Raw genomic sequence first — 23,269 nt, 5'->3', positions numbered from 1 at the left:
TTGGTGAGAAAGAGACCCCTGAATGAAGCGTTACGCTGACAAGAAGCAGTTGCTGTTAAATCTTTGCTGGGATGCTCTCATGTTGTTTGGGTAAAAACGACCAAAAATGATTTTTCGACACCAAGAGAGCATGCAACGAAGGAGGAAACACTCACTGGTTAAAACCAATACATAGAATTGCATACCTCTTAGGCGCAAAGTGTTACTTTTTTCGTTAATTGCACAACGGTCCTCCTTCATGACAGTTAAGGACATTATAGCGCAGTTCTGCAAATTGCATACTTTTAGGCGGAAACAGCTTATATGACCATAACTATAATGGAAGAAGCCTAAAGGGTATGCAATTTGCTGTATTGTTTTTTACCAGTCAGTGTTACCTCCTCCGTTGGATGCTATCTTGGTGTTGAATAATCAGTTTTGGATTTTTGAGAGCGACGTTTTTTCGCGTCGCTGGCGGCGAAATCGAACGGTGTTATGGGACCTCTTTTGTGGGATGCTCCCTTGTTGTTTCCGTTGATGATGATGAGTGCAAAGTATTTTTCTAGCAGATCAGACCACGTAACGGCGACGGGTTTTGGAATTATTAACAATTTTTTTTAGAAATGGTTTTTTCAAAAGTAATTATTTTAGATGTATAAAAATAAAGCAAAATGCCTGTATAATTTTCAAAAAATTACTGTAATAATGCTTCCCGTACTATGTTTTGCTACGATCGAGGAGGTCAAAAATTCACAATTTTTTCATCACGTAATTGTTGAATCATCCCTTGTTGGTGATTCTTGTACAGCTAAAAAAGCACACCCCCAGCATGAGAATGATTGATTCTTATTGATGATTCACCACGCGTCTCCATTCAGCTATGTGGAGAAGGACAATGAGAGACAGAAATAGAAAATGTAAGGAAAAAAGAAAGAGAACTCGCATAGGATGAGAATCAAAGTATGACGATCGTCAGGACAGGTCTGCTCACTACGCTGATTGAGTGTGCCGTGGTATAAATGTTGGATGATCTAATGTTTCAATTACTTGTTTGCAAATGTCAGACGTTTACCAGATCATTGATTTAAATTACAACATTTTTTTAATACAGAAACCACTCAAAAGGTTACCTCAAAAGAACCTTTAGGTGACACATTTTACACTGGAAAACGCCAGCCCGTAGAGTTATAAGTTAAAATATTGACACAAACCCTACATTACGGTGTGAAGGTACTGCTAGCATCTAATCTCAAAACCTCACCAACTAATGTATGTAAAGTTAGTTCATAACTGTACACACATTTGTACAACCGTAATTAGCATTCATCTTCGTTATAAATCTCATCGCTCGTATCTGATCGTACGCGTGCAAGACCCTGAAACGGAACGCAGTACCACACGTGAGTCGCTGGGAGCTTCTCTTGACGAGAAGTGACTTGTCAAGAGGATCCGGCAACCACCTGAACCCCCCGACCCAGTGAGTCATGGGGTGTGTTTTTTGTTGTTATTTTTGCCGTAGCTACAAAGTTGTCCCATTCGTTTATGAGCTTTCTGGTTGTCCGGTAGGTAAGGAAGATCATTGCCTACAGATGGGTTGCGGTTTGAAACCAGGATTGAATGTGAATACTAATGTATTCTGTTGCTGAAGCTTTCGTTTTGTGCTGAAAATAACGACGCAAAATGTTGTTGCCACCGTTAGGTTAATGGCGTTTCAACTCTTGAGGTGAGACTGAAGCTTAGAGATGATCGTGGACGTTGATTGTAAACTTGAATTTCTACTTTCTCGAGAGAATTTGCTTAACTTTTGTTACTTCCACTTTTCACACAAAATGATGTGAGTCATGTGGAAAGTGTTTTGAAGCATTCACCAGATTAAACCGCAGTGGACAGCTTGTTTCACTAGGAATTGGTGCCGTTTATCAAACATTTAACGTTACATTTAATAAACAAGCAATTGCGCACTTGAGGGTTTAAAAGAAGGGAAGTTACTTCGCACTTGCTTTAATTCCCCGCATCAATACTAACTTCCACCATTTATTAGTTGTCCGTTCCGGGCACGTATGACCCACTCAGGAGGAGGCCAAATTGCATATTAAACGCCCTCTCCTGGGAAGGTTTAGTTGGCTAATACCTCTTCCTACATCCCTACGTTCCTACGTCATTGAAGTCCGCTCAGTCTGCATGGAGACCGAACCCTACCACCTCACACGCCTGCGAACGAAAAGACAAGATCTTAATCCTGATCATGACAGCTACAGTGGATGAGTAATACAGAAACGTGCAATAAGTCAGCGATCACAACACGCTCGAAACGATGACGGCACATCAGTCGATCGCTTGCTCACTTATGACGATATCAAGTCGCAAACGATCGCTCAATTGGAAAGGACTGACAGCTCATTGCACAATTCTTGGAACGCACTATATTATGACTTTACTCATCAGCGACGTTTCTTTCGATTGAGTAGGATATCACTAGCTAAATAGCGTACCTTTCGTTTAATTCACTTCTGAACAAATGATCCAAAAATGTGGTTTTGTTTTATTTCCAGAGAATAGTAGAGCAAACGCATCAGCGTCTCAGTGCTGCTGTAGTGTGAGTGAGTGTGTGTTTTTGTGTGTGTAATTAATTTCCTGTCTAGCACCACGGTTTCCTGTTTTACTCCCTTTTCTATCTTTAGCTTAGTCCCTTACTACTACTGCCCATCGTGACGAAAGCCTCTCTCTCTCTCTCTAGCTCTCATGTTAAACCTTTCATATCTATATCTAGCATGAAGCATTGTACAAGTAGATCCTTTACGTTGGATAAATCGATACTCACTCGGATGTACGTTTCCCGTGTTTGGAAATCTCTAATAAAGCGTGCCTTATTATGCGCATGTTGACTTGCTTAGCGTTTCAACTCTGATCTTAATAAGTTACTAAATTTCTATCCTGCATATTAATGTATGTTCCAAATGTTCCCTCTGTCCGAAGCATGTGTGTACACTAATGTTGCATCTTATATCCTACAAAAGTTGGTGCACCGTGTGTGTGTTTTTTGGGGCAGAAAAATAGATGTATTCCTTTTTTTTACAACACTACGCCTAAATGCCTATGACCTAATAATTATCCAGTCCATTCGATTCGGTGATTTGACAGGGGGGCGCATTTTTTGTTTGTTTGTTTAAAGGAGATTTTTTCGTGTCTCAGCAACAACTGTGTTAATGTAGGGAAATTCAATCGCATTTTTTCTTTACACTATATCCTTGGCATCGGTGATGGCCCTTTTTTGCATTCCTATTTACAATTTTAACATCCACTTCGGCTTCGTAGATTTTCCAAATTCGGCTGTTACGCACCTATCAGTGGCACAAACGTTTTCCCCCTTTCCAGTTATGCTTATACTATGAAAGTTAAAGGTACGGGTATAAAGGTGCTCAATTCTAGTTCAATGCAAAATTAAAAACCAGCTCGTTACGATTACGCCAATGCTCGTACACGCTTGTACGCGTAGTTAGAATAATAATTACAACAAATTTCTACACCAACGAATCAACGAAAACCATACGTGTCCAGAAAATTGTTCCAATTCGTACAAATAAATAACAATACGGGTACGAACCGGATAGCAAAGGACAGACGCTTTGCTTTCATCCCTTTTAACCACGGTTGGAAGGGAAAACCTTTCGAAAGTAATAAAAAAAAATACTAACAAACCTAATTCTCACGTCTCTAAACAAGTCCATAAAAGCGTTTAACAATAATAAATACAAAAAAAAATCTTATCAAAATAAGGTACACTAAAAGCGGTGTAAGTATTGTATATGCGTGTGTGAGTATATGCGTGTTCCTATGTGTTGGTAGATGATTGTAAGTGTAGTACGTATATGTGTGTGAGTGAGTGATTGTATGTGAGTATAGATGAAAATCTCTTACATCGGTAGCATCCTTTTCAAAGATGCAAAACGGAAAGCATACAAGAACCACCGACAGAACATATACCTGGAGTGTGTTGGCAAACGGCACAACAAACCAAAAAAAAAATGTTGTCCATAAGTTGTGCGGGGTGTTCTTGTATGTTTTCCTAGTATTTTTAAGCCTCCTTCCAGCAACGCTATCACTTTCACTGATAAACGACAGAAAATTATTCCTGTTTTGGCTCGTCAACACAACTGAGTGCCTTGTGTTAATATGGTCAACAAGCAGCCGCACTCGTTTTTCGTTGCCGTGATCGTTTGTCTTGTGAAAGAAAACAGCTTGCAATAGGCAATTTGCCGTCGTCTGTTTTGGTATTTTGCGATGCGTATGAAACACCGTCCGCGAGAAGAAACCATGAGTCCGTCGTAACGGGGCGCTCAGTCATAGCATCGCTTCCATTTGCGACGCCGTTTTCTCCTCTTGCGAACCCACTCTCAAATAACCGGCACCGGTGTCGAGTTGTTGGTCCGTCGCAGACGTGCACCGCGTCCTGTCAACAGGTAGGATATGTCCACCACCGGTAGCGCGTTCGGGTTGAGGGTTAGCTTTAGCATTAACCGGCATAGCACCTGTTCCAGCCGGTTCCGTTTCTCTGCCAGCGTCTATATTTGTCGAAAAAAGTAAAAACATATCATTAGAAAACGGAGTTTTGTAAACAGATCTTCAGTAAAGCGAGTTTTTTCTCTTCCTCTCTCTCTCTCTCGATCAACCGATCGTTTATAAACAGCAGAGCTTCATCTTGCGGCAACACAAATCTTGTGATCAGTATTTTAGATGAATAAAGGCTCTTGGAAGCAATAATATGGTAAAGAACAAGTAGCTATTTAGCGAACAATGTATGGACCTTTGATCTTCTCGGCTTTGCCTCCACCGTCGGAGGCTGAACCGCAAGGGTTCGTTCTGTGCTCAAGCCAGTCTTTGGAGTACAGAAAAGACAAACAGAGAAAGAAAAGACAGGGAAAAGAAATGTTTACGTTATGTGTTATCAAATTGCTACGGTTGGGTGAGATGTTTTAATGAGTATGTTATGAATGGAATCTTATTAATGTTACAAGATGTGTGTGACTAGAAAGTTTTGCTCTTAGGTACATGATAGGTTTCCCCCTACTGATAGAAATTTGAATCACGATATGAAAGGATGACAAATTGTGGGTATGCAATTTACGTCTATCGTAACGTACCTTCGGCGGTGGTGGCAGCAATTGTATGATCGGTGTCATTTTCTTCGAACCACTTGAATGACTTCCTCCAGTACCAGTGAAACTGGAAGTGCCGCTGACCGACCCCGTCGACGATTGTCCTCCGCTGGTATCGTCCTTTTTCGATCCTTTCTTCTGTCTATCCCGTATCGAGAGTAGATGTGCCAAAGAACCAAGATCATGAGGCTGTAACAAACAAAAAAGATTTATTAAAATAAAACCTTTCGCACTGCAGCGGGAAAGAAACGCATGCAAATACTTACAGCGAATGTTTTTGCTATCTTAAGCTTTTGCTCAAACTTGTGAAAAGCATACGACTTCATGCAAACCGGATGCGAATGGCGTGAGATCTTTGAAAAGAGTCGCGCACTCTTATCAACACGCAGCTCGCAGATGTAAACGTGCGGTTCGGAACTATCGACCGGACGACCTTTGCAGAAAGTGATCGGATCGAGCACCCAGCACCGATCGACCACCAGCTCAATAGGGATCACCTCGTACAGCGGTACCCGCATCACCTCATTCGGATAGAAGCGTCGCGTTGGTTCGTGATACGTTTCGTGCGGCCGCAAATAGTGGTGACCGTACACAAACCGACGCCCTTCCTTATCCTTCCACAGACTCTCCACGCGGAAGATGTCACACTCGCTGTACTCGATCTTACCGATCGTTTCGTACGTATGCTTCCGCACCGGTGCACTCGGATTGTCCGGGTCCGGCGACATCGGAATGTCGCGCAGCACGTACACCGTATCTGTTTGACGAATTTGCAGCTTACCACGCATAAGCGAGATGTAGTACTGGTAACCTTCCTCCGTGAATTCGTTCAAAGGAATCTCATAGTTTACATCGCGCGGATCGCACTTCTCGCACAGATAGTTCTCCACCGCTGGGTCTGCCTTGGTACACTCGATATGCTGCCACACGAGACATTTCGAGCACTGGATCATTAAACCTTCGTCCTTGAACAGCCCACAGATGCAGCGTATAATGTCCTCCGTCTGCTCCTGTCGTCGACCACGCTTGGGTTTCGGTAAACCCGTGTCCTCTTCCGGTTCCTTCTTCGGTACGAAACCTCGCAGCAGTTCGTTCTCTTCGCCGATGTAGGCCTGCAACTTCGGCACCTGCTGCTGTTTGCAGGTATAGTAGTGAGATTTGAGCGCTTCCGATGCGATCCCTTCGGGTGAATTGATGCCATAGTATTTGATCGCATTACTGAGCATGATCAGTAGATCATCTTCAAACACCTTCGGCATGCGATATATACCCTGCTCAATGTTTGTCTCAATCTGTGCCAAATCTATCGGCTTCGGGATACGCTCATAGTACAGAGGGATTTTCTTCTTCGACGGCAGCTGAAGTTTGCTGATATAGGGCAACCCTTTATCATCTAAAACAAAGTGAAACGATAATGTTAGCTATATTTCCTTCACCCAGCAATACTTGTTCTTCCCATTCTTAACGCTTACCTTTCAATGTGGCAATTTCGGTGCATATATCCTTCAAGGCTACAGCGATGCGTGCCGTCTTTTCCAGCTCCGGATCATCCTCGACGAATGCGAGCCCTCGTGTGCGAATATTGCGCGGACAGCGTAATGCCGAAATCTGAGATGCGAGTGACGGTTTACCAGAGGTCGTTTGATCGGCTCCCGATGCTGCTCCTGCACCTCCATCTGTTGCAGACGTTCCTGCGCCACCACTCGCTCCTCCGGCCGATACCATCGTGGCAGCACGTTCCTTCTGACGACGGATCTTATTGAGATTGCGCAGCAAGAAGCAATGATGCTCGGCGATCAGCGCACGCTCCTTAACCGTTGGTGGATGGAATGTCGGTAGCGGTGTTCCGTTAAGATGCACGATCGGTTGATTTTTCTTCGCCTGTCGTTTGCGAGATCGCGCCGCACTACGTGGACTCAGTTCGACCACCAGTGCACCACCACTGCCCGGTCCATTTGCTCCAGCAGCTCCATCGGATCCACCAGACTTGCTGGGATCCGTATCGGGACCTACTTCGGATGGATTGCGGTGCCCCGTACTACCGTTGGACGACCCGAGTGGGATGGGTTTGATGCGTTGTGATTTTCCTCCAATTACACCACGGCACTGTTCCGACCCGCAGCGACAAGGTTGTCCCTCGGAGGGATTGAACAGACTAAAATTGTAGTCATAACTTAGCTCCTCATTCGGCGGAATGTCGCGCAAAGCGAACAGCGCCATCCGGAACAATCCATTCACGGACCACTTTTGCATTTCGCAGTTCGGAGCACAGGAATGGTTCACAAATCGGCAATCGCTCCCCATCCGATGTCCATCGATCACTAAACCTCCGTCCAGATTCAAACAGTAATGATGCGTATCATTCAAATAAAGCGTACGCATACGCTCTTTGAATTCTCGCTCCGTCACCACCTCCCCAAGATACTCCATTATAAAAGTACCCTTTATGATTGGCTCTCTGGACCGTATGCCCCATCCCTTCTCCTCCGTCATGAAGCGTTCCAGTCCGGGTGCGTACTCATGGCGCTGAATGCTCGTATTCCTGCAACGATCACCACACGGACAGTGTTCCGGCACACACTCGGTGTATACCATCCGATTGAGACAATCATCCTGACAGCCACTATCCGGCTTACAGTTGCACTGTGGATTGTCCGTCGAAGGGTTTGGCTTAACATCGTAGTACACGTTAGTACGTATTTTACGATAGTTCCAGCTGGGAACGGAGTTCCGTCCGGGCAGTTTTCCATTCTCCTGCAGCCACCAGAGATCGTACGGTAGCTGAAAATCACGCACAGTACGTCGCAGAAAGCGCTCACAATAAGCCGGAGGAGGAAGCAGCGTTTCCGGTGGCGTTTTCGGTCCCGAACGACCCTCTCCACCGGTGCCATCGTCTTTGTAACAATCGGAGAACAGACCCGCTGTGATGTACTTCTTGCGAGGTAGCTTTTTGCTCGTAACACGCCCACCAGATCCCGTTGGCAGGTCGCGCGTTTCCCCGGAAGAGGTTGGCGATGGAGTGTCAGCTAAACGCAGGAAATCCGACGGTCCCTCATCCGGTGGAAGCGGATCGTGTTCTAGTTCGTCGGTCGAGCTAGCCGGCTTAAGAATGTGGGCCGTCTCTTCTGGCTCGACCGGTTCAACGATCGGTGATGTGATCGGGTTTCTTCTGGGCACGGGAACAGTCGTCGCTTCGGGCGATGGTTCTGCGGAAGCAATGTCTTTTCTAGGTTTTTTGGCAGGTTTTTCCAGCTGCTGAGAACGCACTATTTCGTCACTTTTGCCACGTTTCATTCGAGCCGGTATCACAGTACCAACCGGTGGTGTCGGTGTAACAGACTTGGACGCACTTATTCTGGTCGCTAGATGAGCACTTTCGATCGGTTCGGCAATAGCAGGCGGAACGGATTTACGGCCATCTCGTTTTTGTTTCTTTCTGCCTACTACTACACCACCACCTACAGCCCCAACGATAGGGCTTGCCGTCGGTGACCTGAGTGGAGACGACAAAACGCGATCGGTAGACACGATCGAAGTGTTACCGGTGATTGCCAGCGCTGTCCGAGGACGACCCCGTCCGGTGGTGGGAGAATGTGGCGTTTCCGTTGCCGTGATGGGGGAAGTTGTTCGCGGACGTCCTCTTGGACGTCCCGGAGTTTTCGGTGACGTTGCCAACGGTTCCAGCAATACCGTCGGTGTGGAAACTGACTGCAATCGCGAGATTGACCGCGAATGGATACGCTTCAACAGTGGCATTGAATCGAGTGACGTAGAATCTTCGTTATGTATGCCAGAAACGCCCCAGGAATGCAATCGCACTGGTGTACTCGACTGGGATGTTCCTTTTCCGACGGAATCGTCAGCATCTTGATGTATCTTTTTCACCTCCGACGGATCAAGCGCCACCGAGGAGCTACGAGTGCGTCGAATGACTCCCGTACTATCACCTTCCGGCGAGGTACCAGGGCTCACGACGGGCTCTTTGCTTGATTTCTTCCCTGCAGCGGAAGGAGACCTGCCGGAAGGTAGCTTACTGTTTTCCTTGTTTTCTTTAGCCGTACCTTTCGACAGAGTCTCACTTAATCGCACAATGTTCGGTAGCTGCTGCGGTTCCGTCGATGCTGACACGCTCTTACTGCGATTACGTTCCTTCGTTGAACGATTGTCAACTTCCACCGCAGCTCCTTTACGCTTGCTTCCACTATCCGGAGGTGCTTTTGATACTTCGTGCTTTCTTTTTCCTTTGCGCCCTGTGGTAACTGATGACAAATCGTCCTTACGGTTTCTTTCCTGCGATCGATGCACCAGCTGATGTTCTGGTGCAAGCGGATTTATGACAGATTTCCTACCTCGGCCGCCTGTCGCCGGGGGTGTTGTTGCCACATCACGCGTTCCTGTCGCAATTGGCAGCTTACCCTGCAGCTTCTCCAAGCTCACGACCGACAGACGGGGCCTCCCAACGCCCGAATGGCGCTCGATAAAGCAATCCGTCGGTTCGCCTTCCTTTGGCACACGATCGCACGAAGCGTTTTTGCCGGTGGACGTTTGATGCAGATGCTTTTCCTTCATGCGCGTCCTTTCCGCTTCCGATGGTACGTGTCGCGTTAGGTTGGAGGAATCGAACAGATCCGGTCCCACTTCCGGCTTTAAATCAATCACCGACAACCCAACGTCTAGTGGGTCACTTTCTGGTGCTTTCTTTTTCTTCTTCTTCACCGTTGGAAAACCGGTCCTGTTGGGTTTCTTGCGCTTTTTCTTCAGCAGCAAATGGTGAGCGCCCGTCTTGGTGAGCAACTTTTCCAGCACCTTCTCGGAGGAAGCCGATGTTGGCGTGACGGTTGCGAGTAACCCACTTCCAGCAGCCAAACCTTTACGCTGAGCAGCCGTTAAAACTTGCAGTTCGTCTGATTCCAGCTTGGTGGTGATATTGCCCGATCCACCGATGGCACCGGCAGAATCCTTTCCAAGGCGGGGCGAATCTAGCATCTCCACCTTGGCAATAAGCGATGGTATCGAGGTCGGTGGTGGTATCACGAGTTCCAGATCCACCGTTGGTTCGAACACACCCGGCGGTGGACCGGAAGAGGATGAAGAAAACCCACCGGATCCCGAAGGGAGCACGGATGCAGACGATTGTATGACAGAGGGACGTGCCGGTGGTGTCGAACGATGATGGTGATGATGATGCGCTCCCGCAGAATTGTGATTCTCACTCGTTCCGGTGTGAGCAGAAGCTGCTGAAGCTTCCTGTTGTCGATTGTGTTTCTTCTTGCTACCACTAGCACCGGTAGTAGAATGACCAATACCACTTGACGGGCTTCCACCAGTGACGAAATCGGTTAGTCCCTTCCGTCCAGCTGTTAATCCTTCCGGCGGTGAACTTCCAACATCTCCAACTGTTCCTGCGATCCCTCCGTTTACGATCGTTAGTGGAGAATTACTCGATTTTATTTGCTGTAGCTGCAGTTCGGTGTCAGTCGGCACAGGACCGGGTTCAGGTGATTTCAGTAGATGGCGTTTTTTCGGTGTAACAGCTTTGGTGGCCGCTCCGGACATGGATGAGCCAGCTACCGCAGCGTTGGCCGATAATCGTCCACTAGTAAAGGCACACGGATTCAACACCGTATGACTACCGGCAAAGCTAGAGTTGGTAGAACCACCACCGGATCCAGCCGTTCCTGTTCCAGTACCGCTACTGCCTCCACTAGCGCCACCCGTCGATTTGACTTCGTCCACTCCGCTATTGTTATCACTATTGTTCCCTTTCTCACCGGGTGTCAGCAGATAGTGGCGTTTCTTCAGTGGAAGTTTATGATCGTCCGGGCTTTGCGTTGGTACGGATTTTTTGTTGCGCCGTTTACCCGTTCCACCACCACCGCCTCCGCCATTTCCTGTTGCACCACCAGCTCCACCACTCCCTGCGGCATTTCCTCCACCTGTTGCCGATGGAGAATCGGTCACATGCTCTGAAGCTTTCCGTTTCTTTACCGAGCGTTTCGTTTGATGTGCTTTGCCGGACGGTGTTGCCACTGAAGGAACATTTGCCGATGTGGTTTCCTCTGGTGAGTTCACCGATCGCCCACCTGTTGATGTTCCAGCATCAGTCGATCCACCAACGATACGGCACATGCCATTGAAACTTTCGCTCAACCGATCGATCTCGGCATTGAGCTTCAAGTCGAGCCCCGACGAACTAGCCGTCCCTCCAGCATTAAGCATATCCGACGTGGCACCAGGTGCGACAGACATAGAACGTAGACGTTTTTTGCGTCGCTTCATTCTAGCCGCCGCATGTCTCGATCCAGCCGATCGGCTACTGCACCGGCTCATCGTACTCAAGCGCCGCTGTCTGATCTTGCCACAGCTTCCAATCACACCGTAGCTTTTCACCGACATCACCTCCAGTCGATCGCTGGTACAACTCTTCCTGCGGCTACGTTTCGAACAAACCGATTTCGTGGGTGACGCTTTCGGTATCGTTCCGTCCGCAATCCGTGCCAACAGATCGACCGATCCGGCAATACCGCCCACACCTCCACCAACGGTTAGCGCAAACGAAGAGCTTGACTTTTGAAACCTACGATTACACTCCTCCGAGTTTTTGATCACGTTCGCCTTCGACAGAGGAAGCTTCTTGACCGCCATCAACTTTCCGTTGTCATCGTTGTCGTCTTTCGAGGCACCTTCTGCTGCGCCGCGTTGTAAAAACGTCGCAAACGCATTTTTCGAACCCACCGTCGAGCTGGAGAACGTGTAAATGGCCGATTTAGACTCGTTGGGTGACCCAGCTGTCTGCTGCTTATTGCTCATCGAGGCAAACACTCGATCGAAGTTGTTAGTGGGTAGCACAAGCGTGGCACGATTTTTCGGTGCGAGTAGAGCATTCAAACTTCCAAGCGATTTGCTAGTCGATGCAGTGTTGCTCCCAGCTCCAGCTGATACTGCTGGCTGTTTCTTAACAGACGGCGGACGACCTCGTGTGCCCGGTTTCTTTATCATCGCAGAAGACTTTTGTTTGAGAGCCACAGAAGCCGTCGCAGCAACTGAAGGTTTGGGCGGTGGTGGTGGCGGCGGCTCCTTCACCGTTGCTTGCAATGATTTAGTGCGGCCTCTGTCTCCAAACCGTCGAGCTACCACATCCTCATCTGACTGTTCGTCTTCCTTGCTGTCTTTCACATGATTAGATTTCCTTCTTCGATCGATCGTTGGAGTTGATATGTTTTTGCTGCCACGAACTACAGACCTTTCCGAAGCTTTCACGACTCGCCCTTTGGCAATCGTTTTGGGCGGCGTAGGTTTACGCGGTGTTCTCTGGATCTTAGCTGCCGGTTTATCTAACTGCTTGGTACTACCTCTCCGTCCTTTCTCAGGCGATACTCGTTTGGCTTTGTCCACCGAACTCGGTGCTGGTCGATCGATGCCAGAGTTGTCCGAAAATAAGCTCTCGCGACTCTCAGCACTGCTGCTGCTTGTGCTGCTACTCGTACTGCTGCTATCTTCATCGCTCGTACTCCCCAGCGTCAGTCCGGCCATGAACATTATTTCCAATTCACCTACACTTGCCGATTTTGTACTTCCGCCTCCGCCACCATCACTAGACGCATTATAATTCTTCCGATCGTTGAGATTATTGTTGTGATGCTGTTCGTGCTGCTCTTGCTGATGTCCAATTTTCTTCCGCCGTTTCCGCCTAACTTGCTTCCGGTGGCGTGTACTGCAATCACTTCGATAACCACAGCTTTTTGCCCTTCCGTAGTCGCTCCGGTATCCTGCACCGCGGCTACAGCTTCGTCTAGACCGTGAACTGTAGTCCGATTTGTACCCCGAAAGACGGCTGCGTCCACCACTAGCGCCAACACCACCGTAATCACTAATGTAACCACTTTGTGAGGCAAGTCGCTTGCTGCAGCAAATTGTCGAATGTCCACCATCACTTTTGTAGCCACTGAGTCGCGGTTCGTGAAACTTTTTGCTAATGTCAATCTTTTGCCAGTGAGGATCAAGACGATCTTCCGACTGTTGGGTAGCAGCAATACGCACTTGCGGTCCATTCAGGGAACCTCTTCCGGAAGACGATTGTTGCTGCTGTGCCGTATCTTTCTTCGGTGGTCTGCCTACACCTCGTTTCTTAGGTCCTCGAGGTGGATAAAGCACTCGCTCGGTCGCGTACGTGTTTCGATCGAGACAGGAGGAAAGCGAATAGGCTGTAGTTGACGTTCGACCGCTGCTTCCAACGGTTGCAGAAGCAGAGAGCGTATTCCCCCCGTATGGTGATCCACTGGCGGGTAATATGGCACTCAATGCAGTCGAATCTCCACCACGCACTTCCGACTTGCTGCGACGGGTTGATGAAGAACTTCCCGCTCCCATGCTAGATCTCATGTGTAGATTGGGTCTAGCTTTGTCTGTTTTAGGCGAACCAGTGGAGCTGTGCGTGGAAAGAATACCCGAATCGGGTGATTCAATGACAGTCGGAATGGAGACCGACCTGGAAGAAGCTGATGGTCTTGCGCCAACTGCAGCAGCGGCGGTCGCCAAACTAGATTTTGGTGGACGTCCACGACGTTTCACGATAGGTGCCGCTGGTGCCAGTGGATCACCTTTCATGCCCGATGTAAGCCCATTTACAATTGGTGTATTTCGACCGGCAGAAGCAGCCGGACCCGATGAAATTACAGGAGATTCAGTCTTAATTTTGCGAACATCTAATTCGAATGGTCCAGGACCGCCACCCGGTCCAGGGCCGGCACTCCCTATCACTGGATCTGCTCCTTCCTCCACTGACGAAGATGACGAAGAGGATGTGGATCCCGACGACGACGATGAGGATGACGACGAGGATGGTGAACCACCGCCACCATTACCACCACCGATGCCACTTCCACTTACGGCGCTATTTGCGGCAGATCCACCGACATTTGCAAGTGCTCCATTCCCACCAACCGAGCCAAGCATTTGTGTTTTCACGACAAAGTCGCGTAACAAGCTAGATGTGTACTGTTGCGTTGGAGCGGACAATCCACGAATGCTTTCCGCATCGGAACCACTTTCTACTCGGCGGATCGCTGCATTGACTAGAGCCGGAAGTTCGTTGTCGCTAGAACACGAACCACCTTCGGCCGTAAGTCCTCCGTCTCCCACCGACGACGCACCGCCACCACCGAGCGAAGGCGGAAAGGCCCCATGTTGTTTGGCTGGAGTTGATGTTGAAAGCGGCGGCCTGTTAAGCAATAGTCCCGACCCTTCTCCTGCTGTTGTCATCGTCAAAAGACCACCATCTTTACCGGAGGACAATGCGTTAGCTTTTGCTGAGGAAGTGACACCAGACAGCTTCGTTTGCGAATTCTTCCCCTTCGCTCGTATAGCCGACAATCCTTTTCCAACTTCATCGGATGAGCTAGAGTCGGACGTAGTGAATTCGTTTGTACGACTCGCAGCACCACTTTTGCTGCCACTACGTCCACTCGGCAATTCGTCTTCATCCTCTTCATCACTGCTGCTGGAAGTAACGGTCCGATTTGCCTAAAAACAAATAAAATAATGAATTAATTAACGATGAACACGAATTTGCTCTAATCTGTAAGGTACAGATAAAATCTGTAAGGAAAATAGTACCTTTTTTCGTTTGAGAATTTTTTGCTTTTTACCAGCTGCGATGGTGTTTCCAGCCGTCGTTGATGTTAATGCTGGGGTTCTTGCGTTGGTTGCGGTTCGTCCTGCCGTTGGCTTAGATTTATCGCTCGGATTATGATTACTATTGTCACCAGCGGTGCTACTCGAATCGCTATCACTGTTGCTCGTGCAGGACGAAAAGGATGAACTGGGTGAACTGGAATCACTTTCGCTGACACTTTTCTTTGTCCGGCCCACGCTACTACCATTTCCCGAAGCGGAACGTTTGTTGGACTTCGAATGCGCTGTTCTTCCTCGCTCGTGTACCCTTTTGTCCGACGTTCTGCCTTGCTTGTGGGCTGCCGCTGTCATCAGCGTTTTACCACCTTCCGTAGACACTTGTTGGGTGGTCGATGTTCTACCTCGACTTGAACCCTCCACCATGGCACTCTTTCCATTAGCGTTGGATCCTTTTTTCACGCTACCATGCTCCTTGAAGGAATCGCACTTACTGCCAGTGGATCCGGTAAGTGGCGTTTGCGCCGACAGTGCGCTAGATGCTTCGCTAAGGGTATTCTCTGCATTTTTCTGTCTTCGATCAGCTGCTCCTGACGGTGACGGAAGATCCTGTTGCATCAGCAGCTGCTGTTGCTGCTGGTTGGAGCCGAGCGACGTTGGTGAAGGCGTGGGAGTCGCATTGGATTGGCTTCGAGGAATAGCTATTTTCATTCGAAGTCCGGCACTATCGGAACTGAAAGCAAGCGTGAATGGAACGATTTAGTTGAAACAATTTAGCGATCGATTATTTTCATAATTGGCGCATGTCGCCAATACAGTACCTCATAACACTAAATTGTTGGGGCTTTTCTGGTGGGACACCTCCGCCACTGCTCTGTTTACTGCTCGTTTTGCTCGTAGATGCCGACGAAGAATCGGAATCACTAGACGAATCTGATCCATCATCCGAGTCGGAAGATGAAGAGGACGATGATGATGAGGATAGAGGCGATTTCGCATTGTCCGCAGGGTTGGTTGCGTCGGTTGTATTGCTTTTTACGATGGTCATTTTGCTTAGGCAGCGGTTGAACGTTGGAGTTAGAACTAAATTATCATTCAACCATACAGCACAATTTATTCACTTATTCGTTCCACTTTTTATTCATAAGGCTTTACCACTTTTTTATCGACACTTTTGTGAAGAACTTTTGCACCTAAAATGAGAAGAAAATAAGGGATTTATTAAAAATTCGGAAACATAGGAACGTTAATATTTAAGCACTAAATTAAATTAAATTAAATCAATAAATGTTAGCTAAATTAAAGGGACCTTCTGTTTGTGTGGCCAGCTTTATCTTTCAAGATTGGTGTTATGAAAAATAATGCTTAACGAGGCTGCCTTATTCAATGAACGCATCAACTGAAGGGATGGGTGGATTTTTGAAGCATTTTGAAATGTTCCGCACGTTCCATTTCTGCCCATTTTGCCCACATTGCAATACACATAAATACGACATAAAAAAGAGCCCAATGCGTTTCGTTTGGCAGGTAGCCAGACTGAAAAATGCCCTTTCAGCAATAGCCGCTTGTTTAATGGAACCGACCGAGACGTTATCATAAATCATCTTCTCGACGAAGGACGAGAGGTGCACAAACAGGCAAGAAAGGCTGGTGTGGTGTGTTCAAGGTCGAAGGCCCACAAGGATGAATTGCAGGGCATGAGAGTTCGTCCTTGGATTACGTCACGTACTCCACTGTTTCTAGGCGTCTTGTCTTGACAGCAGCTGATTGCCAAGCACATGCTTTCTACTTTGTTTTAACTATCCACTTCATTCTTTTTTCTTTTCACAACCCGTACACATTATTTTATGCATTTATGAAAAAAACATTACTGATGTAATGTAAAACAGAAAAACGTACACAAACAATTTAAAAGCTTGATCAGTTCAAGTGCGATTGTAATAAATAAAGGGGCCAAAGCTGCTTCAATCACTTCAATGGACGCTGTATGGATTTCTGTATGCTAATGCGCAAATGTACTTCCACATTCGAAGAAAACCAGTATAAATTCCATTCCAAACTTCTTTGCGAGTGAAACCGGTGGTAAATATTTGGGTCATAACCGTAATGGAATCGTGTGGAACGATGACACGTATCAGAAAAGGTGGTGATGAAAGAAGAATGCTCTAGCTAAATTACAACCACTGTTGTTGGCAAACACTTATTTCTATTTTATAACACAAAACTGTGTTATTTACATTTGATTTAAATTTCACATTCAAGAGAACTAGAAACTAACACAATAAATCTTTGGCGCGTATGTTTATAGCACAGTTTATCAGATGGAGAGAAGAAAAAAACATAAACCTACCCGCATGGAAACATAAGTCAGTGCTAACACACACACACAACCACCACAACCACTGTGTAGTGGTAGTGGAAGTATTAGAAGGCGCCTGTTTTGACCGATATGTTCAACCAACACACGCTCACGCACGATGACAACACAACAAGTACCACTTGTCAACGATCAAAACATAACCAGCCTTCACGGCGCTTACGTATTTCAATTGCCTATATAATCAACATTCTATTCTCTAGAAGATTTCGCTCTTCAGTAGAAACACACGCGTTATTTCAAATTTAAATTACACCTGATCGGAATCTCATTGCGTAAAATAGGCGGCCAACTCATTTGACAGCTGCTCGTCGGCTGCTGCTTTATTCACACACAGCAACCATCGCTCGCACACGCAGTGTGTGTCTTCGCAACACTGATTTTCTTTTCTGGTCACGTTTCTTTTTCACGATTCTTCTATTATCGTGCAATTATGTACACCGTGGCGTTAGATGCACGCATTCTTCCAATGTTGCGAAACAAAACAAACCACCAGTATGATACACGCACGCACACCACGTTACTCGACACTTCGGCCAACGGGGGTTCTATCTCACGCACACTCGCTCACCGAGCTAAGAGCGAACGACCCCACTACTGCGTGTTGCCTCATCTTTCTCGACAACACCACACTCTCGCCAATCTTCTTCCTTGCTTCTTGCCACCATGGCACTTTCACCCGAAAAAACTGCATCCAATTATGCCTATATCCACGATTCGTGGAAATGACGCACTTTTAAGGAAACACTTTTATTAAATTGACCGTTTTATGGGCACCAACGGCCGTATAATGATTGAAGAAACTCTACTTCGTAGTACAATGCACCAGAGCAACACACACACGCGTACGCATACACACACACATACCTTTCGCATACGCACGGTACACACGGCATGCAGCTGAAACTTTTTTTTTATAAATATCAATTCTAAAATGGCGTCTCACCGTCGAACGACACTGCACGGTGGATAAAATAACAGATGGATCGTAGCACGATGGCGATGTTTTGCAATCGATTATGGTCGATTTCGACACACTTTTCATTGACAATAAATGCGCTCGTTATGCCATAACACATTTGCAGATAGGAATAATCAACCCATCACACTGGTGGCGCTTTGCACGAAGGTCGTCAAAGCAAGCATCAGAATGGGATGTTATGACGGCTACCCCGTCGACTGCTGCGGCGCCTGATTTCACACTTTCTCGCACCCCACCGTTCACTATTTGTTGATTTCTTCCCGAGCGATTTAGATTACAGCCAATCATTCAATCATGTGAAATCAGATCAGGTTCTTTTTCGAGCTGATTCCATCTTCCGGATTAGCATTTTCTCGGCGGCGGTGCACCTTCGCCTGACCCCTTGCGTTGCAACATTTTGCTCACTTAATTCACTCCAATTAAGCCGTAAGCGAAATCACTTTTCTGCTGCACTTCAACACTCATCGATAGCAAACGCGCGTGCTATGCAGCTTTGCATACGACCGCCGTCTTTTGCTGCACCGATTTTGTCCGATCGCGATTTATTCTTCCGATTGGTACGGCGCGACTTTCGCGATGGAAAATATTTTTTCTCATTTCCACCGTCGACTCTGAGCGCGCAGTAAAGAGTGCAATCGAGCTCACCAACACACCGGCAGCATCGTATAATGTCACACTCATCGTATGGGCTCCGTCACTCACACACTAGCATTTCTGAACCCACAATATTTGACACCGAACAAAAGGTTGGCTCATTGAAGTTGAATGCATTCGCGCCATACTGACATAGCAAAACATAGCGGGAAACATTACATGACATTACATGATTCAAAGGGATTTTAAATCAAGTTTATTTTCTTCGAACACCATTTAAACCATCATTTAATTCAAACGATCAAAATCACAACTATCTTTCCGATTGTAAAGCATGCAATATGCTTTACATTAGCATTCATGACATTCGGAGGAATTCGATGTTTTATGTTGTTGATTCTATGTTTTGAAATCAACGGAAAACATTCCTTTCAGGACATTCGGAATGCGCTCAACAATGTCTGCCAACAGCATATCATCGGGGAAATGAAATGCGTACTGCAAATCTTACCAATAAATAATCCCAAGTTTCTTTAGTTTACTCACCGCCACACACAGTCACACCGTGTGGTTTCACTGTGTGTCGTCTTATCGGCGATATTTCCGTCCTGATAACTTCTTATCTTTGAAGTCGGTTCGCGCTACCATCTAACGACCATCACGTATCGACGGGAGTAATTAATGGCCAATCACGGTGGTTAGTGTCAGTTTATTGCCACCTGCCTGTCGGAAGAAAATTTCACTTTGATTGATAACGCTTGAACGCACGCGCAAAAAACTTTCTACTAATCCAGTTCGCGAGTAACACTAGAGCCATGTTTCGTCGGCAGGATGGAAACGGTTCCAAAACGCCACATCAGTACGGTTCCGGAAACAATTTTTCCACTGAAATACGCTACGACACCACCACGATTCCGGAATTCGATAAAAGTAAGTTAGCGTGTGACGTCGTGTCGATCGACCAACTTGATCTGGGTTTTAAAATGTCTTCTAGGGCCTGCTTTCATTCACATTTTGCTGCTGAACAAGACGATACGACTCTTTGTGGTGCTTGGTTTGGCCAGTGTCGTAATACCAGCGTTTGCGTATCTGTTTTTCTTCTCGAAGGAAATTGGCCACGGTAACAAGCGCGACATCATTGGTACATGTGGTCATCCGACACTCTATCACATTCCTTGCGGATATCCACACAATCTTACAAGGAATGAATGTCACTTGATGGGCTGTTGCTATACCAGTTTGGCCACCTGCTACCACTCATTACCCTCAGAGCATCAGTACATCATCGGCAGTGATTGGGCTACCGGTGAGCCAGCCATCCTAACCCCTCACAGACTTGTGACTCCTTACGAGAAGTCGGCACTAAAGGAGGTTCGATTTGATGTCAGCGTCACAGAGGATACTGGAGGACGATTTAGGTTTTTACTGTCCAAGATGGATGAAAACCAAGAACCTCCACTGGCACCTACAACTTCAACGAAGCTAGAAACAGCCGATCTACAGGTGCAAGTCTACAGTCCTACTTTCTTTATCGAAGTCAAGCGAAAGATCGATCACGAAGTGATCTTTTCTACTGCACGTGGTCCACTGGTGGTGACGGATAACTTCATCGAATGGACACTACACCTAGGAGCGGATATTTTGTTTGGGTTGGGTCGTGCTTATCTCGAGCCTGGTACCAAATATCTGCTGTTGAACAATCAGAACACCTCCGCCGTTCCTATCATCATGGGTTACAGTAAGTTTCAGCATGATCAACAGTACCATTCCGATGGGTAACGGCGTATTGTCATTCCAGACTTAAAGCTGAAACTGTTCAACGGACTAATGTTTAACACACCCGGACTTACTGAGGTGGAAATTGTTGGCTCCCGTCTCATCATTGTACGTGCACAGCTTGGCGAGAGTTTTGATCTACAGTTTCTGCCTGGACCAACACCCGCCATGCTGTATCGACAATCGAAAGCCATCCTGCAGAACCAGTACACACCACCGTTCTGGGCGTATGGAGTGCACGTTTGTGATCAGTCTGTGAAGCGAAATCTTACCATCGTGCGACAGGATTTGGAACTCCTGCTTAACGACACCGTTATGTTTGATTCCCACTGTCTACACAACGATATGTTCTGGATCTCCGACACGATGACTATCGACAAGGATGTCGAATCAATGCTGCAGCTACTGAGAGACGCCGGGAAGAAGTTTGTCCCTGCGATTGTGCTTGCCGTAGGGTACGGAGGCAATCCAACCTTTATTGATGCGCGTGAAAAAGGCATCCTGCTACGTCACGCGGGAAATCAACTTGCTTACCAAGGTCGTGTAAGAAACCGTACCGCTGTGTACGTGGATTGGCGAACCAGTCGCTCGTCTAATCTCACCGAATGGTTCGACGCCCAATGGGAGAAGATCCTCAACTTGGAAGCGGATGGATACGTGCTGGAAGAAGCCAGTCCACGCGATGAGCGAAACAGTTCCTTACCACGCCCAAAGCAGTTGATTTATCAACCGGATCAGCTGAACGCCAGTTTGGCAGAAATGTTGCCCTGGAACACGTTGCTATCGGACAGCTTACAGTTAGAGCTTTCCCAGCATAACCTGATCGGAGTCCAGGCACTTGATGTTGTGCAGAGGAAAATTGCTGCAGCGAATGCTTTCGTTGTGACTGGAGCTTACGATGTTCGCAGTCGGGCGGCAACACTTCCATCGAATATCTCCTCCAGCTGGATATCGCTACGCAGCGAGGTGAATCGGTGTATAGGGCTTTCCGTGGTCGGTGTCAGCTTTACCGGAACTCCGGTGTGTGGTAATGCACCGCTTGGACGCGCTAATGTTTCCGAGGAGCTCTGCATACGCTGGTACCAGTTTGCCTCACTGCTACCACTGTTTCGTGTAACGGCCGATCGGACCCCGAATAAATTCACCCACTTTGGACGACGCGTAATGTATGCCGTTCTGCGCAAACGCTTCTCGCTGCTCGAGTATATGAACACCTTGCTGCTGGAGGACGCACCTTATCTGAGACCTATGTTTTACCATTACGAGGAAGCCTCCAACTATACAAAGGACCTTTGGGAGCAGTTCATGCTTGGAGAGGCACTATTGGTAGCTCCCGTTCTATTGCCCCAGATGACCCAGATAGCGATCTACTTCCCGGACACGTTTTACGAGCTTTGGGGCGGTCAAAAGATGCCGGGCAACGATGTCCTACAGTATGCGGTGGTTGAGTCCGATTTGCCGATGTTTTTACGACCAGGATTTATCGTTCCGATGCGTGACATCGTCGAGGAGTTGGTTGATCTTGATAATGGGACATCGGTGCCTCTGACAGCGGAACTATCCCGCTTGAAGCCACTCCATCTGGTCGGTGCGTTCGATTGTAACATTCGTCGATGGAAATGCTCGATGACGGGTCGCATACTCTTTCAACCTGGCTTCCGGTTGGACTTTGGTGTCGATCTTGACGATCGTGTCGTGATAAGTGTCATCGCGAACGTTACCTCGACGGAGGAGGTACAGCAGGTGGCTTGTGCCGAAGGTGCTACACTTAACGTTACCATCGGAAGTGTTCAGCTTTACGGACATCCAAACACAACCCAACCGCTGTCGTTTGATTTCGATTATGACTTCTGCCAGCAGGATAGCAAACGGATGGAGTACACCAACTTGTACCGCAAGGGACCGGAAGATCCGTACGGAAATCTGTCTTGAAAGCAGGACCGGTGTGAAAAAGGAAGGATTAGTATTGGTTCAAGATAACATCTGGAGAAATTGTTCATATTTTTACTCATTCGCCCATGCGCTGGGTTTTTTCTTCTTCTTCTTTTGCTGCTTGTTTCAGTTTTTCCCTGAAACCTCCGGCACTTAAGCAATTCGCCGTGCATCCGCCTGTCATACACAGTTATGGTAATTGGATATTTTAATATGCATTCAGCGTGCTCAATCCAGCCGGTTTCATCTTATCTAGAGTCTGTGTGTGTGTGTATATGGATTTTGCTTCTTCCATATACCTTAATTCTTCGTTGGTTGGTTTTTAGCGCTTTCGAACTGGGTGATCCGTTCCATTTGCCAGTTTTTTCCCCAGCAGCTTTCAGTTGGAGCAGCTATTGCACTTTGCTTGCTGAAGTACAATTTTCAAAAGACAACCGCATATAATTTTAATAAGCGTACTTGAAGAAAGAAATAAAAAGGACGGACACCTTCCCGGTAAAAGCAAAGGTCAGGTCAGTCGGAAGGTGAATAAAATAAAAAAAGATGAGAGTTTGCTTGTCTGATCCGGTCAAATGTTTCATGTTAAACCAATAAAATATATTTTTTAAAAGGTTTATATCAACGTACACGATTATGCGTTTGACGAGTCCTGCCGTTAATGTGACCTTTCATCTAACGAGAGTCACCATCTTGCAGGGGAAAACTCGTTTCATTAGAGATATATAATTTTAGTGTTGCTGTTTTACAGTGAATTAACATTTTGGGCTGAACTATACGATCCGACATGCATTATTTATACGAAATGTTTCCATGTCCTTCAGTCGATCCCAGGGGATGTGTTTT

At 47.0% G+C, this 23,269-nt stretch overlaps 2 protein-coding genes across 3 annotated transcripts; one reads left to right on the top strand and one right to left on the bottom strand.

Moving 5' to 3' along the window:
• Positions 1–2,472: 2,472 nt before the first annotated feature.
• Positions 2,473–18,931, bottom strand: LOC125764891 (histone-lysine N-methyltransferase ash1). Of its 2 annotated transcripts, XM_049429542.1 has the most exons (8): positions 17,116–18,931; positions 15,587–15,958; positions 14,751–15,498; positions 6,608–14,657; positions 5,402–6,528; positions 5,121–5,324; positions 4,784–4,855; positions 2,473–4,541 (listed from the first exon to the last, which is right to left on the bottom strand). In XM_049429542.1, exons 2-8 carry the CDS (start codon positions 15,811–15,813, stop codon positions 4,374–4,376), a joined length of 10,596 nt encoding a protein of 3,531 aa, XP_049285499.1. In that variant the 5' UTR covers positions 15,814–15,958; positions 17,116–18,931; the 3' UTR covers positions 2,473–4,373. The 2 variants fall into 2 exon arrangements, with proteins under 2 accessions (XP_049285499.1, XP_049285500.1); XM_049429543.1 differs by lacking the exon at positions 4,784–4,855.
• A 209-nt stretch (positions 18,932–19,140) lies between these two features.
• LOC125764950 (lysosomal alpha-glucosidase-like) lies at positions 19,141–23,052 on the top strand. Its single transcript, XM_049429715.1, has 3 exons — positions 19,141–19,648; positions 19,713–20,456; positions 20,517–23,052. The coding sequence occupies exons 1-3, from the start codon at positions 19,534–19,536 to the stop codon at positions 22,424–22,426; spliced, it is 2,769 nt and encodes a 922-aa protein (XP_049285672.1). The 5' UTR covers positions 19,141–19,533; the 3' UTR covers positions 22,427–23,052.
• Positions 23,053–23,269: the final 217 nt, after the last annotated feature.

This window comes from Anopheles funestus, chromosome 2RL, assembly GCF_943734845.2.
Source record: "Anopheles funestus chromosome 2RL, idAnoFuneDA-416_04, whole genome shotgun sequence".
NCBI lineage: Eukaryota > Metazoa > Arthropoda > Insecta > Diptera > Culicidae > Anopheles > Anopheles funestus.
Note: the sequence above shows the minus strand (reverse complement) of the source record. Positions and strands in the feature narration are given on the sequence as shown.

Coding starts and splice junctions, on each gene's coding strand:
- LOC125764950 (XM_049429715.1), top strand. CDS start 19,534: ATGTTTCGTCGGCAGGATGGAAACGGTTCCAAAACGCCACATCAGTAC. Junction 19,649..19,712: donor GATTCCGGAATTCGATAAAA/GTAAGTTAGCGT, acceptor AATGTCTTCTAG/GGCCTGCTTTCATTCACATT. Junction 20,457..20,516: donor TCCTATCATCATGGGTTACA/GTAAGTTTCAGC, acceptor TTGTCATTCCAG/ACTTAAAGCTGAAACTGTTC.
- LOC125764891 (XM_049429542.1), bottom strand. CDS start 15,813: ATGACCATCGTAAAAAGCAATACAACCGACGCAACCAACCCTGCGGAC. Junction 14,658..14,750: donor AAATTCTCAAACGAAAAAAG/GTACTATTTTCC, acceptor ATTTGTTTTTAG/GCAAATCGGACCGTTACTTC. Junction 5,325..5,401: donor AGATAGCAAAAACATTCGCT/GTAAGTATTTGC, acceptor TGTTTGTTACAG/CCTCATGATCTTGGTTCTTT.